The 15387-nt window shown below is 40.2% G+C and overlaps 1 protein-coding gene and 1 long non-coding RNA gene across 4 annotated transcripts in view; one reads left to right on the plus strand and one right to left on the minus strand.

Moving 5' to 3' along the window:
- TTC27 (tetratricopeptide repeat domain 27) overlaps window positions 1–15387 on the plus strand; it is a 564428-nt gene that overhangs the window by 504102 nt on the left and 44939 nt on the right. For all 3 annotated transcript variants that reach the window (XM_068232111.1, XM_068232110.1, XM_068232112.1), the window contains one exon: window positions 5142–5253. In XM_068232111.1, the coding sequence (XP_068088212.1) occupies window positions 5142–5253 (112 nt within the window). The remainder of the gene's footprint in view (window positions 1–5141; window positions 5254–15387) is intronic.
- The window catches only part of LOC137504108 (uncharacterized), a 216423-nt gene that overhangs the window by 43427 nt on the left and 157609 nt on the right, over window positions 1–15387 (minus strand). The window lies entirely within an intron of this gene.

A 15387-nucleotide genomic window follows, 5' to 3' on the forward strand; every position in this document is an offset into this window, starting at 1 on the left:
GCTCCTGGCCCTGTCTTTCAATGTAAGCAACTCCCATTGGCTCACATTGACAGGGACAGGGCCAATGAAAGGGGCTCCTGACCGGCTCAGAGGAACTCTGCCGTCATAGAGATGGCAGAGTGGGTGGCCCAGGTTCCTGACGTGCGGCGGTGGTGGCGGATAAGTGCAGCGATTTGTCGTTATCCGTTGGGATTCCGTTGTTTCTGTACCAGCGGTCTCTGTTCCGTAAGGGGGCAGAGACTGCTGGTATTTAAGTGCTTAAAATAACTTATCAGCACTCTGCAATTGAAAAAGTACCAAAAAGTATTTTAAATAGTACTGTAAAAAATATACAGCGTGTTTTCTTGTTTGCTGGTGGCTTAAAAGGCATTTTTTTTATAAGGGCCCATATGCAATTAACTGCATATGTTTTCTCTGAGGGCCGTTTCACACTGGTTGGGTCATTTTACTGCTCCTCTCCGCTATGCCAATGAAAGCCTATGGGTGCTTTCATACAGCACACAGTGCAATGCACCAGAAGTCGCCGATCTGCTGTGAGCGTATACCAATGTTACCAGTATGATCAGGACTTACCCTGAATTGGTTTTAGTTATGTCTACAATTCAGTCAGTATTTAATATTCATTAAGGTAAATATTGTCTATTAATGCATAGATCCTATCTCTCTTTAAATTGCTCAGTTGTACTGTTCACATTAGCATATATTCACTTATATTGGCAGTTAGTATTAAGAATTTGTAGAACTTCAGCCATATTGGGACTGTTAGTCTCTCCAGTGTCTGGCTTTTGCTCTTTTTGCTTTTGCTAGCATAATGTTGGCCATTAGAAACCTGTACAATATAGGAATCAGGTTGATATCTATATTAAAAAGTGCTAGACTTTGGTTAGGTTTAATTCTTGAACCTGTTGTATGGGAGATAAGTGAAAAGGTCTTTAAAATAATTTTTCAGGACTTTGCAGTTGAAAAGCTACTGAAAAGTAGGTAAAACGTTATTACAATTATTTTGAACATTTTCTTGCTTGCTGGTGGTTTAAAAGATATTTCATTGTCAAGTGTGAACATATCACCTAGGAGAAAACTAAGGAGAAAAAATATCACTTAGGAGAAAAAACAATTTGAATAAGGGCGCCAGTCTTATAAACTGTTCTCTCATTTCCATGGGTATTTTTTTTTTTTTTGGGGGGGGGGGGGGTAAATATACTGTACTTTTCTGCGAGACTGAGGAACAGAGCCTGCAATATTTTGACACATTGGTACCTATTTCCCCAAGCCTCCTTCCTCTCATCAAAAGTGTAATGATGTCATTGACCTCCTAGGCTTTCACCATACTGGCCAGTAAGAGGCAAAATGTAGCAGCGACTCCATAATCAGTCAGATTCCAGTTGTCATTTTCTGATGCCATGCAATCTGACAGCGTCACTTCCTGGTAAAAGAAATACCAACATTTTCTTTTGAAACATATAGACTGCATTGTGAACTTTAAAAAGAACCCTTATTTTTTTTTCTACATAACTTTGTATTTCAGTTGGTCAATACAAGCATTCTTAGAAAATGTATAAATTCCAAGTGATCCATGTCCTGTACCAAGAACTGTTTTGATTAGCTCTAATTGTTTGGTAACATGGATCATATCTGGGAGTCTAGACTACTCTTTTTCTTTCCAGGAGCAACATTATAATCCCCTCTCTGTAGAGTCAATATAGTCAGACATCTGCTGTACAGCTGTACAGTGCTATTTCATTTTTACGCTTTTTTTTCCCCACAGATTTTCTATAGGTTTCTTGGGTATAATCTGTATTCTTACAGGATGAATCGTTATAGTGATGTTTGAAGTCAGTGTAGAGCTGTAGGTTTTGTGTGCCGCATAGTGCCGTCAGTGAATTACTCAACTTTTTTTTTATGTTGTTTCAGTTTAACAGATAACAAATTCAAGGCGTTATGGCACACAGCTCTGATTATTGAGCAAATCTGGTAAGCTTATAGCTTATGACATGAGCATTGACAATGGTTGGGGACAACCAAAACTGTTTGCTTTTATAAGTTATAAGCTGATATAAGTTTACTTGATTTGCTCAATAAATAAGAGCTGAGTGCCGCAACTCCTTAGATTAATTTCTTATACTAGTGAGAGAATTGGGCATGCTCAGTTGAACGCAGCACCCCATATACAGTGTACACCACTTTGTATTGATCTCTCAAGTGGAATTCCAGTAAAATTGATTCATGTTTGTGGCAGTAATATGACAAAATGTGGAAAACTTCAAGGGGCCAAATACTTTTGCAAACCACTGTGTATGTGTGTGTATATATATATATATATATATATATATATATACACATACATACACTTTATGTAACTACAATTCATAGACCCCACCCCCCCATGTTCACACCCCTTCCTTTGCCTGTGTGTGGCCATCACGGTCTGCGTGCCCATAACAAGTAAACATAACAAGTAAAGCCACTCAAACTGCTGATCTGAAGCATAGGCCCCTGTGCCAGAAAAAGGGAAAGTTGGTAGTGAAAGAGATACCGTAACCAAGAATTGAACTTCATCCCAATTACTAGCTGATACCCCCTTTCCCATGACAAAAATCTATTCCTTTTCTCAAACAGATCATCAGGGGGCTTTGTATGGCTGATTTTGTGGTGAAACCCCTCCCACAGTGTGATGTCAGTGCCTCACAGCTCTGAGGTCCTGACATCACACTGTGGGAGCCTTGTTGCATTGTGGGAAATGACAGCTGTTTCCAACTGCCAAAAAAGCAAGCAGCATCTCCTTCCAGTGGCATTATCTGCCAGCAGTAAAAATGTCACCATGTGATACATGTCTGAATGTAAATCAGGGACAGGAAAGATTTTACAATGAGCAAACACTGACTAAATCATTTATACATAATTATTGTAAAAAACTAAGCACTTTTTTTTATTACATTATTTTCACTGGCGTTCCTCTTTAAGGCACAACCCCTCTTTCCCACCTGGTGCTGCTCCCATACACACACACACACACCACAAAATTAGAGAACCCCCCCCCCTATTGATGAGTTGGTCCACGTTTAGCTCTGTTCACAGCCGATATTCTTCTTGGCATGGACTCATTCAACAAGATGCTGAGGAATGTTGCTGACATAATAGCAGCTCTAAGCTGGGTCAGATTGGATGGTGGTGTGTCCAAGCTTTGAAGTGATTGTCACGGACGGTTGCGGGGCCGCAGGCGCGTCCTGTAACCGCCCGTGAAGAAAAAGCGATCGCACTCGATTCCCTGCATCGATTGCGCTTCAGATCGATAGAATCTGGGTTGAGTGTGTAGGGGCAGCTGCAGTCTGTTCTCAGCAGAGAGAGAGCACCAGCCTAAATGCTGGATGGCTCTTTTGATATGCTAATGAGCCTGAGCCTAATCTGCCCCGGAGAGTCCCTGGCTTCAAGCTGTGCTGATGGCCCATCCATCAGGTATAAGGTGACAAGCACCATGGCAGAAGCAATCTAGTTGGGGGAAAACCAGACCCGCTGGCTCCCTCCCAGCAGGGGAGGTGACACCTAGCTGGCTGCCCCAAACTTCAAAGAGCCTTTGCCTGGGAATAACCCAGTCTCATAGCATATCCATAACTTCCCAGATCTGTCATATTTCTGGGGTTCCTGAGATGGCAGCTTCGCCAAACGTGGGGGAAGTGTAGCATGAGCCCCGGTGCTGGTTCTGAGGAAGTTTCAGAACATTCTGAGGTAAGGACTGCCAGTTAGGCAGTTTGAAAGTGCCCTGATGATACCACAGGGGTCCCACCCCTCATGTCTGGTATCAGGGCGCTGGGTAAATCGAGACAGACCTGAAAATGTTAATAAATCTGCCCTGACCTGTACGGTTCTGTGAGATAGAGCCCATATATGGGTAGATATGATTTCTAGTCCCCAGGACAAGGGGAGGGCTCATCTCATCTTCTAAGGGGGTGTGTGGCTCCCCGCCCTCACTCCCTCCTACTGAATCAGGGGCATAAGAATGGCAGAGGACCCAAACTCAGTGTCCTCCACCCTGAAAACATCTTGAACTCATCGGTGCCAGCTTGAGGATATGCTGGCATCCACCTGGTCTGAACTTTGATTGAAACCCAGAACTCTGTTTTTTCCCACAAAAAGGACATCTTTCCAGGAACTAAGTATTTTTCTCCCTTCTTTTATTTTTTTTATACTGGCTATTACTGTTTTAATAATTGTTGATTTTAATAATTGTCTGTATATATTAATTATTTATATTGCGTGAATAAACGACTTTCTCCAAGTCATTCACTGTCCGCTACCCTGCTTATCAGCACACACAGAACTGATCCCGGGTCTCTGAAGATACGCTACTGTTTGTTTGTTGTTGGCTAGACAGAATATCGTGTGTTTAACCGTTTTATTCGCAGGACTAGTCAGTTAGTGGGCTCCACGGTCCCATGGTAACCGCGGTGGTGGCAGTTTACTCTGAACCAGCGGGTGAAGTTGTAATCACCCGTGTCTCACAGGCTCCCTTCTGAGTTGGCTGCGGCTAATTCTTAACGGTTCCTGCGCATTGACTGCGACCAGAGTTCGCACGACCTGTGCGCTGGCACCGTTTAGAAGGCTAAGTGCGGTCAGCCACTAGGGCTCCTGTGACAGTGATCTTTCGACTTCGGCCCACAAATGCACATTATAACATATGCAGTAAAGCACTCTTATAACATATGCAGCCATATTTTCCCTATATAATTTTTAGCCACTATTTCCAAATAATACATGCAGCCTCTGAGTTTAACTCCTGTACTCTGTTATGTCTAAAAGTGTGCCTTCGTCCTCTTTCTTTCTGCAGGTCATGCTAGGCCAACAGTAGTTCTTACTCCTACGTCCTTTAATGTTAGAGTAACGGTGGAGCAGTGCTGGGAGGCCAAGCAGGTAATTTGGGTGTCACTGGACTCACAAGAAATTGGCGCCACCATAGAAGTTAAATTAGGGAATTACCGCCTACAGACAATAATTTGGGTCCCTCTGGTGCTCTGTATGAAGACCGTATAGCAGTAATTATTAGAAACTGACCAAGCCATGAGACCAGTTAGTTTAGAAAATGCATATCTCATTATGTATTTTATCATTTGGTCTATATCTTGTTCAATAGATCTTATTATTTACAGGCTTTGCACTTCTTGTCAAAAGCACATAAATGTGAAATTCAGAAAAGTGGTTGGGAGAACGACATTTCAACATTCAAAGACATAATAAGAGGCGCAATTGACCTCGGTCACGGTAAGTTCTTTAGCATGAATACTTTTTGAGGTCTTATAAAATCTCGGAAGATGTATTTATTGTTTCCCTTAACTTTTTCTGGTGAATTTATGTATTGATTCTTGTGTTAGATGCCAGGTTCCCAGTGTCCCCCAAGATGAGTAGTGACTGGACCTCCCCAGTCATCTCTAACAAACCTGCCTGTGATGTGCTTTACAGTTACTTCAATGTAACATAGATTGGTGGGGCTGTCAAAACGTAATGCTTGCTGAGGACAAATGGAAATAATGAACTTAAATTCAATTTGCCTTTATAGTCCTCGAATCTTAGCTGCTCCTTCACACAGCTGCCATCATTTTTTATTTATTTTTGTCAAATCCAGACGAGAAAAAATTCACAGAGCACTTCTTGCTCCACCATATTAGAGCTGTTTTAACTTTCTGCAGATGTTTACATTTTGTGCCGTTGATGGAATTCTGCATTGGCCCAAATACATAAAAGTCAGAAAGTGGATGCGGGATGACTGATCAGCCCATTTGGCTATAACGTGACAACCTGCAAAGGAGCCAGTTACAGCAGGCATTATCCCCGAGTAGCTATATGCTGTATGGCATGGATTTCTTTCTGTGATCTCTTTCATAATTATATTGCAATGATGGTGGTATCCTCTGGGGCATTCGAGAGGAGACACAACTGGGAGTCAATAAGTGTTTTATCATGTTCTTTCAAAGGCTTTAACATATATTAACCTGTGCGATTAACCACAATCATTGGCAATCAAAACTGGATGTGCGTATGCACCCTAATGTCTGGTATAGATCCCATTTTAGTTGGCCAGTGATTGGCCATTCTTACCACTTCCATGTAGTATGAGAGCATGCCTGCACAACCTGTCTTTATTATAGTATTAAAAGTCTGTTGGCCCTCATGCTACATTTAGGTTATAAAACTGGCCAGTCATTGTCCAGTCAAAATTGGATGTGTGTACCTGGCTTAGCTTTGGCACTTTCTGAATTCAATCTGTTTTTTCTGTTTTAGCCATTGAGAGGATTTCATCCACACCACTACATTAGAGCACATTTGGGAGGCCAAAATAGCTGTAAAAAAAGGGATACGTACAGAGTGCTCTATGAATTTTTTCCATTCTGACTTTTAGACATGAATACATTGCTGGATCAAATGCATTAATTGTGCTAGCAGCTATGTGAAAGGGTAGCTGTGACAAGAGTGTTATGTAATTGCAAATTGCGTTTGTTAAAGCAAAGCTGTATTTTCATAAACCACTTTAAAAAAAAAAACATATTACCCGTTTCCTTCCTGGCCTCATCTGTGCCGTTTTAAACGTTTCCCGCAATTTATTTGGCATGATGGCTATAACCCCTGAAACTACTTCCAGGGCATTGTGGCATGTGCACGTTACGTGCATATTAGCACAGGAGCACACATGGAGGGGTCTGCAATGGGGGGAGAGAGGGCAGACATGGGCAACAAAGGGGGAAGGGGGGACAGACAGAGGCGCTCAGCCTCTTTCTGTCTGTCAGGATTTAACGTTGTTGTTTTACCGGCTGGATTTGGGGACTGGAGGTGGATGTAATTTGAAAGGGACCTGTCAAGAAGGTATGTCAGGCACATGCCTATATAGCCAGCTACTATACCTAAAAATGACTACCTTTAATTATTTCCATCTCTCCATTATTAAAAAGAAATAAAAAAAAAAGTACCTCAACACGTGTAACAATATGATAGCCGCTCATGCATGCTTTGTCACTGAATATGGCAGAGATATAGTGGCTGCATGATCCAGGCATTCACATGTGTGCTATGGTGGTACAAAGGATGGGTGGGGTGAGGGTAGGATTAATAAATGAGAATTGGATGGAGGACTTTTTATTGGGCTACTTTCCCCATCTAACATTTCATTCTTGGATAATTTCTTCAATAATCAAAACTGGGTATGCTTAAACCTTGGAATTTGATATTGGGCAAAACACGATGATTTGAACATCACTAATTATTGTGCATGATTATGTTGTCTCTAAGCCTTTTTTTACTATGCCAAAGTTTGTGACCGTCTCCCACCCAGCCTGTGATGCAACAGTACATTTTGATTTGCTATACATGCTGAGGATTATTTTCCGACTAAAGGGCATGGCTGCATATTGCATTTATTCTAAATTGGGTCCTTAGTATCCTTCCAAAATAATGTCATAAGTAATACAGCTACAAGCCAGTACTGGAAAGGGAATTTTACCTATTCACTGATTTCTCACTAAGTAGAACTGTTAGCTGGGCAGGCTGCCTTACATACTAGGGAAAATAATGGTTCACTGTTGTCATTTCATACTCATAAACATCTCTATTTAAAGCTCTACTACTGGTTCTGTAATACATTGCAAATGAATAATCAATGTTTGTTCTGTAATGTTCACCAGCTTGTGTCTTATAAAGTTGATTTGTTTCTTTGTATGTAATTAAATTGGAGACGGAAATTACTGCATATGTTCTTATTTTACTAACATGTACGAGAGGCTGTAAGTTGTTGTCATTGTGTCCAGATGTAGCTGTCACATGATCTGAAGAAAAACTTGGTCTCTTTTAAAAGTTGGTATAAGGCACATAAATGTGACATGAGCCATTTTGAATGGAATGATGTTAATTCCCATTTAAACCTAATATAAAAAACACATGGCAGGGCAAGTGCTGACTAGTTAAGTGCTGTACCTGCAGTTGCTCACAAACTTATGCCACTGTTTTTCCACAGCTTGAGGATTCCGCATCCTTGAACCTGTCCCAGGTGCCTGTCACAATTCTCTTTGAGCTGGGGCCGTGTCTATGTTACCTTGTCTATATCTACTATAGACTAACTTCGGGTGATGTGCACATGTTCTTGCTACCTAGACTTACTCTGTGGGAATTAGGGCTGCTGAAACTACTGTATGTAGTGGTGACTTAGTTCTAGCTCTAAAGATAATGGCAAGTGCCTGGGAGAGACATGAGGCTTCTTTTTTTTTTTTTTAAAGGCAGTACTGAACTAGTCAGCACTAGCTTTGCTGTTTGCTTGTTTTTTTTTAGTTAGGTTTTTAAAGCAGTCATTATAATAGGCCAACTTTAGCTTTAATCCAGTGCATGGTGTAGAAAAACTGCAATTTATTTTGAGTAAATTATTCTTATTCATATGGATAAAAAAATAAAATGGGTATCTCCTAACTACGAAAATAAAAACCACTCTGCCCAAGTATTTAGTATCAGTGTGTGACAAATACTTCAAACCTGTTAAGTGTGTGTTCTTTCAGCTGCTTAATTCTGTTTTTTTATTCTGGTTTCTCTCTGGAGCTGTAAGGCAATAGTGAAATTGTGGCACAGAATGAGGCATTCTGTTCATCTGCATAAGGAAAAGTGTTTTCCAACGGTTTAACCAACCTTGGTCATCTATGGATGAGAGAGGAGACCAGGAACCCAATGTGAAAATATCGTTAATTCAGTTGAGGGTGGTATATTTATCAACTGAGGGTGATATATATTGTAAACAATAATAGTTACAAAGGTCGGTTGTAGTCCCTACAACCACCGTATAAGCCTATGGGGAAATAACCATACCCGCTCGGTTTTCCAGGTCTAGACAGGAGTTGGATTCTCGCTCCCCTAATCGTCTTTAAAGTCATCAAACAATACAGCTAACTAGGGATGCTCAAATTCGGATTCGGGAGATACCCGGATAGTTGCAATCCGGATATCTCCCAGTAATGCTGTGCGGGCTGGGTGGGGGGGGGGGGGGTCAAGCTTACCTCTCTGACGTCTTCTTCGCTCGTCCCTCGGCGCCTCCCATTATGCGGTCCACGCGGCGGTCACGTGACTACAAACACTTCCTCCTTCCGGGTTGAAGGAGGAAGCGTTTGTAGTCACGTGATGCGCGTAGACCGCATCGTGGGAGGCGCCGAGGGACGAGCGAAGAAGACGTCAGAGAGGTAAGCTTGACCCCCCCGCCCAGCCCGCACAGCATTACTGGGAGATATCCGGATTGCAACTATCCGGGTATCTCCCGAATCCGAATTTGAGCATCCCTGCAGCTAACACCTCTAGTGGAGAAGTACCGGTAAGTAACAGGACAAACACAGTGGTGGAGGCACCCAAAATTAATTAAAGAGAGGTGATCTTACCTCTTCAGATGAGGACAAGATTTTATACAAGCTCAATTGTAAAGATAACAACGCATTTCAGGGGTTCTACACTAGAGAGACACCCATGCTCCATTTATTTAAGACACTTGTTTTTATAACTGCCTTGAGAAAAAGTGGTTAAGAGCCAGTGAAATGCATTGACATGTTTACAATTGTGCTTGAATAAAATCTTTTCCTACCACATTGGTGTCATTCATCTGAAGAGGTAAGACTACCTTTTGTTAAAGGGACTCCGAGCAGTGCAGAAACTATGGGAAGATGCATATCATTTTAAAGCTCTTTTTCTCCTCTTTCCAATGATATATAAACCGTTGCCCTACGCCTTTTAGTTTTCGCTATTTTCGCGATTGATCGCGAAAATAGAGAAAACTAAAAGGCGTAGGGCGACGATTTAGGAGGAGAAAGAGTGCTGTAAAATGATATCCATCTTTCCATAGTTACATTGTATTACACAGGGCGACTTTTTCTGCTGAATAGAGCTGCTGACTTTGAGAAAAAGTTGCCCTGTTGAATACAATGTAACTATGGAAAGATGGATATCATTTTAAAGCTCTCTTTCTCCTCTTTCTGACGACACCTAAATCGTCGCCTTACGCCTTTTAGTTTTAGCAATTTAAATCGTGAAAATAGAGAAAACTAAAAGGTGTAGGGCGGCGGTTTGTATATCATTGGAAAGAGGAGAAAGAGAGCTTTAAAATGATATGCATCTTCCCATAGTTTCTGCACTGCTCGGAGTCCCTTTAATTCAATTTATGCGCCTCCACCCCTGTTTTTTTCCATCATAAAAGCGGTCAGCCCAAGGGTAACCTAACAGAAGAGATGAAGGTAATCTGTTGTGTTGGACCAACTAATTTGTGGGTTCTTCCAACATTGGATATTCTATCACCAAATAGAAATATTGTGGTTTCGATTTAATTTTGAATATATATACATATATATATATATATATATATATATATATATATATATATATATATATATATATATATATATATATATGCATAAACATACATATGTACAGTGTATATACCCATATACATGTGCTGTTTTGAATCCATAAAGCAATATACTGACACACAATGGCTAGAGGCATGGATGTGACTTTGTCTGGATTTATTAACAATAGTCACTATTACTTTGCATTCCTCTGTAATATAAAACCATTGCAATGAATACAGAAACATTGTGTAGTTTGCAGTGATGAGCAGCTACCTATACTCCGGAAATCCAGGACAGTCAACATTTATTTAAACCATTTTAAACCATTTTCACTATGGGTTTAAGTACATGACCACAATCACACTATAGCTCACTCATAAACCTTCTGACAACTATCATCATGGCCCAGAATGACTCAAAAGAGGGCTATAAACTTATGACATCTCATATCATTTAATGTTTAATAAATCCAGGATTGATTTACAAGATCTTTTATGTTATCCAATGATCTGCATCCCATGAGTATAAGAAAATTGGTGGAGGCAGATCTGAGCTTTTGAGTCCGCTAACAGGAAATGTTATGTTGTATAAGGTGGGATGAAACACTGCTTTTTTTTAATAAAATCTAAATTGTATACAAATCATCCTCCCCCTCCCTTATTAATAATAATTGCACATTCAGGAGTATTTACCTGCTTGATCCTGCAATCCCTTAGTGATCTTAGTGATTAGTGAGCTCTCACTGCGAGTTTTTTTTTTTTTGGGGGGGGGGGGGGTTGCTTTTTTCACTGCAAATTGCAAAGAGGAAGCACATTTTTTTTGCACTTTTCCTACACTTGTGATTTTTATGCAATTTTCACTATTTTGCTAATAAATAAAAGGGAGGCCAGGACTGAGGTTGCACTGTGTGCTTTCCTGAAGATGGACGCTCAACCAGGATGAATATAGAAAAGTATTCACTATGGTGGCGGGTTTGGGACCCAGTAAAAAGTCTTACAAATACAGTGTATTTTTTGTTAGGGTGCAAAATATTTTTTTTTACTTTGAATACATTATAGACAGAATTTCAACTCTGCGAAGGGGGTAGTTAGAATTAAATAATATATCTTTAGCCAAGTTTAGGATAGATGATACAATATGTAAATGTAGTACTCCATGATACAGGTCATATTCAGTTTGTAATGCATTATGTGATAAACTACTATTGTACTCGTTAATATTCTTGAATATTGCTTTTGGTATTTTTACTTAAGAGGAGAATACAAAACTACATCATGGCCCTAAATTGCTGCACTAAGCAGCGATGACCCACACTTAGAAATAATTCTACTAATTCGAAGTGTCTATTTACTGTAGGAAAGGGGCTATGAGCCTGTTCATGTGACCCACAATATCGCTTTGGGCATGGGATTTCTGGCCATTGCTACGGAGGCAATGACTGCAGTAGCTGCAGTGACTGTCAGCACATAGCTTCCTATGCTTCTTTTTAAACATGGATTTTGTCAGGTAAATTGTTTACAAAACATCACTGCAACCTCAAATAAATGTTATATTGATATTTTAATATTTTTTTCTATAAAAACAAAAGGGCTTCACAGACACAGTATCCCCTTAGGGCCTGTTCACACTGCATAAAAAAATGCAGTGTTTTCTTGAATGCAGGAAAATGCAATATCGAACAGTGAGCACATTCTATGTTATTAATAGGATGAGTTCATACTCATTTGGAATGTGAATGCAAAGCTAATAGACAAGTGCAGAGTCCTGACCTGCTGCATTTTTTCCCCCATCCGTATCACTAACGCACTGCAAGCACCGCAAATCAACCGCAATGGAAGTCTATGGTGTCCGTTCCCACTAGGCTTCTAGCCACATCCAGAACGCTCACCTGTCCAATGGAGATTCGGATCAGCAGCCACCATTCAGTCCACTGCAGAGCATCGGAGCCCAGCAGAAGCATGGGGCACCCCATTGGCTTGCAAAAGACCAATGAGAAACTTGCTGCAACAGGGAAAATTCGCATTGGTTCATGATGGAGCAATAAAAATCCTCCCTTTTAGGAGTCACATACATTTTTTACAATCCTACAGAAAGCCCCATGCTTCCTGATCTCTGGGATGAGAGGGGATGGTGCAGATCATGGGAGAAGCGGCGGGCGGCATGGCAAAAGAGTGGAATGGTGGCGTTGTGAACACTAAAGATGGAAACGGCAACAATGTGAATTTTGCAAAGCAGACGCCAGTGCATCCTAAGCTGATTCGCTTACAGCACAGTTTCAGCATAGTTTCAGCATCTGCTGCATTTGCAGTGTGAACAGACCCTTATTCAACAGTGTAAGTTAATTTGTTAAGGAGTAGTAGTTAGCAAGCATGTGGCTTAACCCCTGAACCATAAAAACCAACATGGCTTTCATTATCTGTGGGGTAACTTTCAAGGAGCAGTGGAAAATCCTACACTCCTGGCATAGCACTGTTTCCCAATGTGGAGAGACAGAAGGCACTTCCTAGAAATGCGTTCTCTGAAAAGCGCATGAGTATAGTCGTGTGGAGTGTTTATGGTGCTATCCAGTCACCCCGTTAATAAAGGGTTGTCCACATAGCCACCATTTCTCAGGTGAACAGGTAAAAAAAGTTAATTTTATGAACCTTTGATTATTCAAGTGAGAAGTTAAAGTATAAAGAACAAAATAGACATCATACAAAAATGTAATGAAAACAACATACCATATACTTGATTTTAAACATATGTATTTCTTTAAAATCCAAGTCATTATCCCCATTTTCCAAATTCCTCATCTTTTCGTCTGCATCATAGGTCTTCTGTTCTTCTTGCTTGATTGAAGAAAATATACTTGCCTTTCATATTGTCAACAGTTCTCACCACAACTGACCCGGGTACCCTTCTGCAGAATGTATGACTATCCCAAAAAGGCTTCCCATTGGTCAAAAGGGAATAGAGAGCCTCAGCAGCAAATTCAAATAAATCCTGATGAGTATTCAAATCTGAATTTTTCCATTGGGTCTTATTTGAAATTTTGAAAATTCTCAGTCGCATTCTGGACCAATGGGAATCCTGAGATGGAAATGTAAATATCTCAGTGCTGAGGGTCCCTGGTCAGTTGGAGGAATCAAATGTCGATCACTATAGCCACTAATGTAACAAGGATTGTCTGTTCTCACTATTGCTGTTCTAGATTACTAACACCGGTGTATATGCATAGCACATCGCGGAAAGTTTTCATTATTACTATTACAGACTGTGAGCATTATCCTTACTTTAGTTATGTTTATTATACTCCTGTTAAGATGTGCTATATTACATACAGAATTATAAGAGCACGTTTACCTTCAAAGCAATCTACATGCTTAATTGCTGTTATTACCTTAAGGTTTAAGAGAATTGCCAAAAGTCCTGAGAGAATTCTTGTCTTAAGGGCACCTCATAAAATACCGAACGTGTGCCCAAGACATGTGGTTCACGTTAACAGTACTTCGGAAAGATGTAAGAAGTGGAGAAGTAAAACACAGAAACCATACTGTAATGCAAGCCACATTTTCCTTCCACTTGGTCAGTGACCCACCAGAAAAGACAAGAAATCTGTTCATTGTCTGGCCAACATGCAGGCACAATTTAAAGGTATCCAAAGGGCTTGAGTTTTTTGCATTAGTTTTTTAAGTCATGTTTTAATAGTCTGGCTTTTCATTTTAAGACTTTTATCTGAGAGTTGCAAACCTATCATACAAAACAAAGACACAGGTCAAAAATGGATGTCACAACATAATACAAGTATACAGTATAACAAAGCATTGAAATGCATCCAAAATAAACTTTATAAGAATATCTTCCTAATAACAGTTTTAGAGAAAGAGAAACTTTACATTCCCCGTAGGATTTATTTCTTTAGAGCTCTTTATTATCGATGTTTCATCTGAATTTTCATTTAAGCAAAAAATGTAAAGTAGATGCTACACTCCATGGCCACCAATCTCTTAAGGAATTGCAAGACTGGGGTTTCCATTAGGTACAGTAGGAGCAGTCCTATAGGTGCCACTATTACAGGGGCAGCTGTTCTCAGTCGTACATTTAGGCGCACGGTAAAAAGGCCGTGAGATAATGTCAATAGTAGAATATTGGTAATTATAAAGATATTCTTCTATCCTTCTCTGCAACCAAGTTATGAAATGAACCCTATTCCTATCTATGCCTAACACTAACCTCCCCCACCTACTCCAAACATTAACCTCCTCCCTACGTATGCCTGATACTAACCCTCTTTAACTATTTGTAATACTACCCTCCCTCCTGTATAGACCTAAAGATAACCCGGAGCTGCTAAAGATAATGTGGCACATACACCAAAACCATGCACCTAAATTACCAACTTGGCACTTAGCTATAATAAGCCGAGCACCTATTTCCGCTCCACCAAGACCTGGAATTTGTCTATACTATAGAAGGACTCCAGCACCCAAACTACACACTGGCCACTGCCATAGGCACTAATTACATAGCAGCCTGTCAGTTTTGTAACTGTTTTATATGTGTTTATATGGCTGTGTTCACACAGGACAAGACTGAACCAGAAATGTGCAGATTTATGAGTGAACCAATCCTTATTTAGCATTTGCAATTTATGTTCAGTGCAGTATGTTTATAGAGCAGGACAGCCAACAGTGTTCTGCTGACATCATCTTTTGTTACTATATAGATCGGCAGTAGTAGATTGTAAAAAAAATAAAGGCAAGCTATCTTATTTAAGTTAACATTGACTATAAATATTGTAAAAGTATTCTTTTCTGAATGCCTGAACATTTTGGGCCATGCTATTCATCCGGTGTGCCACCGCATACAATGTAATGAAAACACAAAATGTATAACTGCAAATAGAAAATAATAGTACATTTTGAGAGAACGTCTTTTCTGCTCATTTTGAGTGTGAGCTTCCCTTTTATGTGGCTTTCAAAGTAAAAGTGTTGGGTTTCAGTTATGGATTTTTCTCCCCACACATTTTTCTTACTTAATTGATTCATTAAAACTG

The sequence above is a fragment of the Hyperolius riggenbachi genome, chromosome 4 (assembly GCF_040937935.1).
Source record: "Hyperolius riggenbachi isolate aHypRig1 chromosome 4, aHypRig1.pri, whole genome shotgun sequence".
Classification (NCBI taxonomy): Eukaryota; Metazoa; Chordata; class Amphibia; order Anura; family Hyperoliidae; genus Hyperolius; species Hyperolius riggenbachi.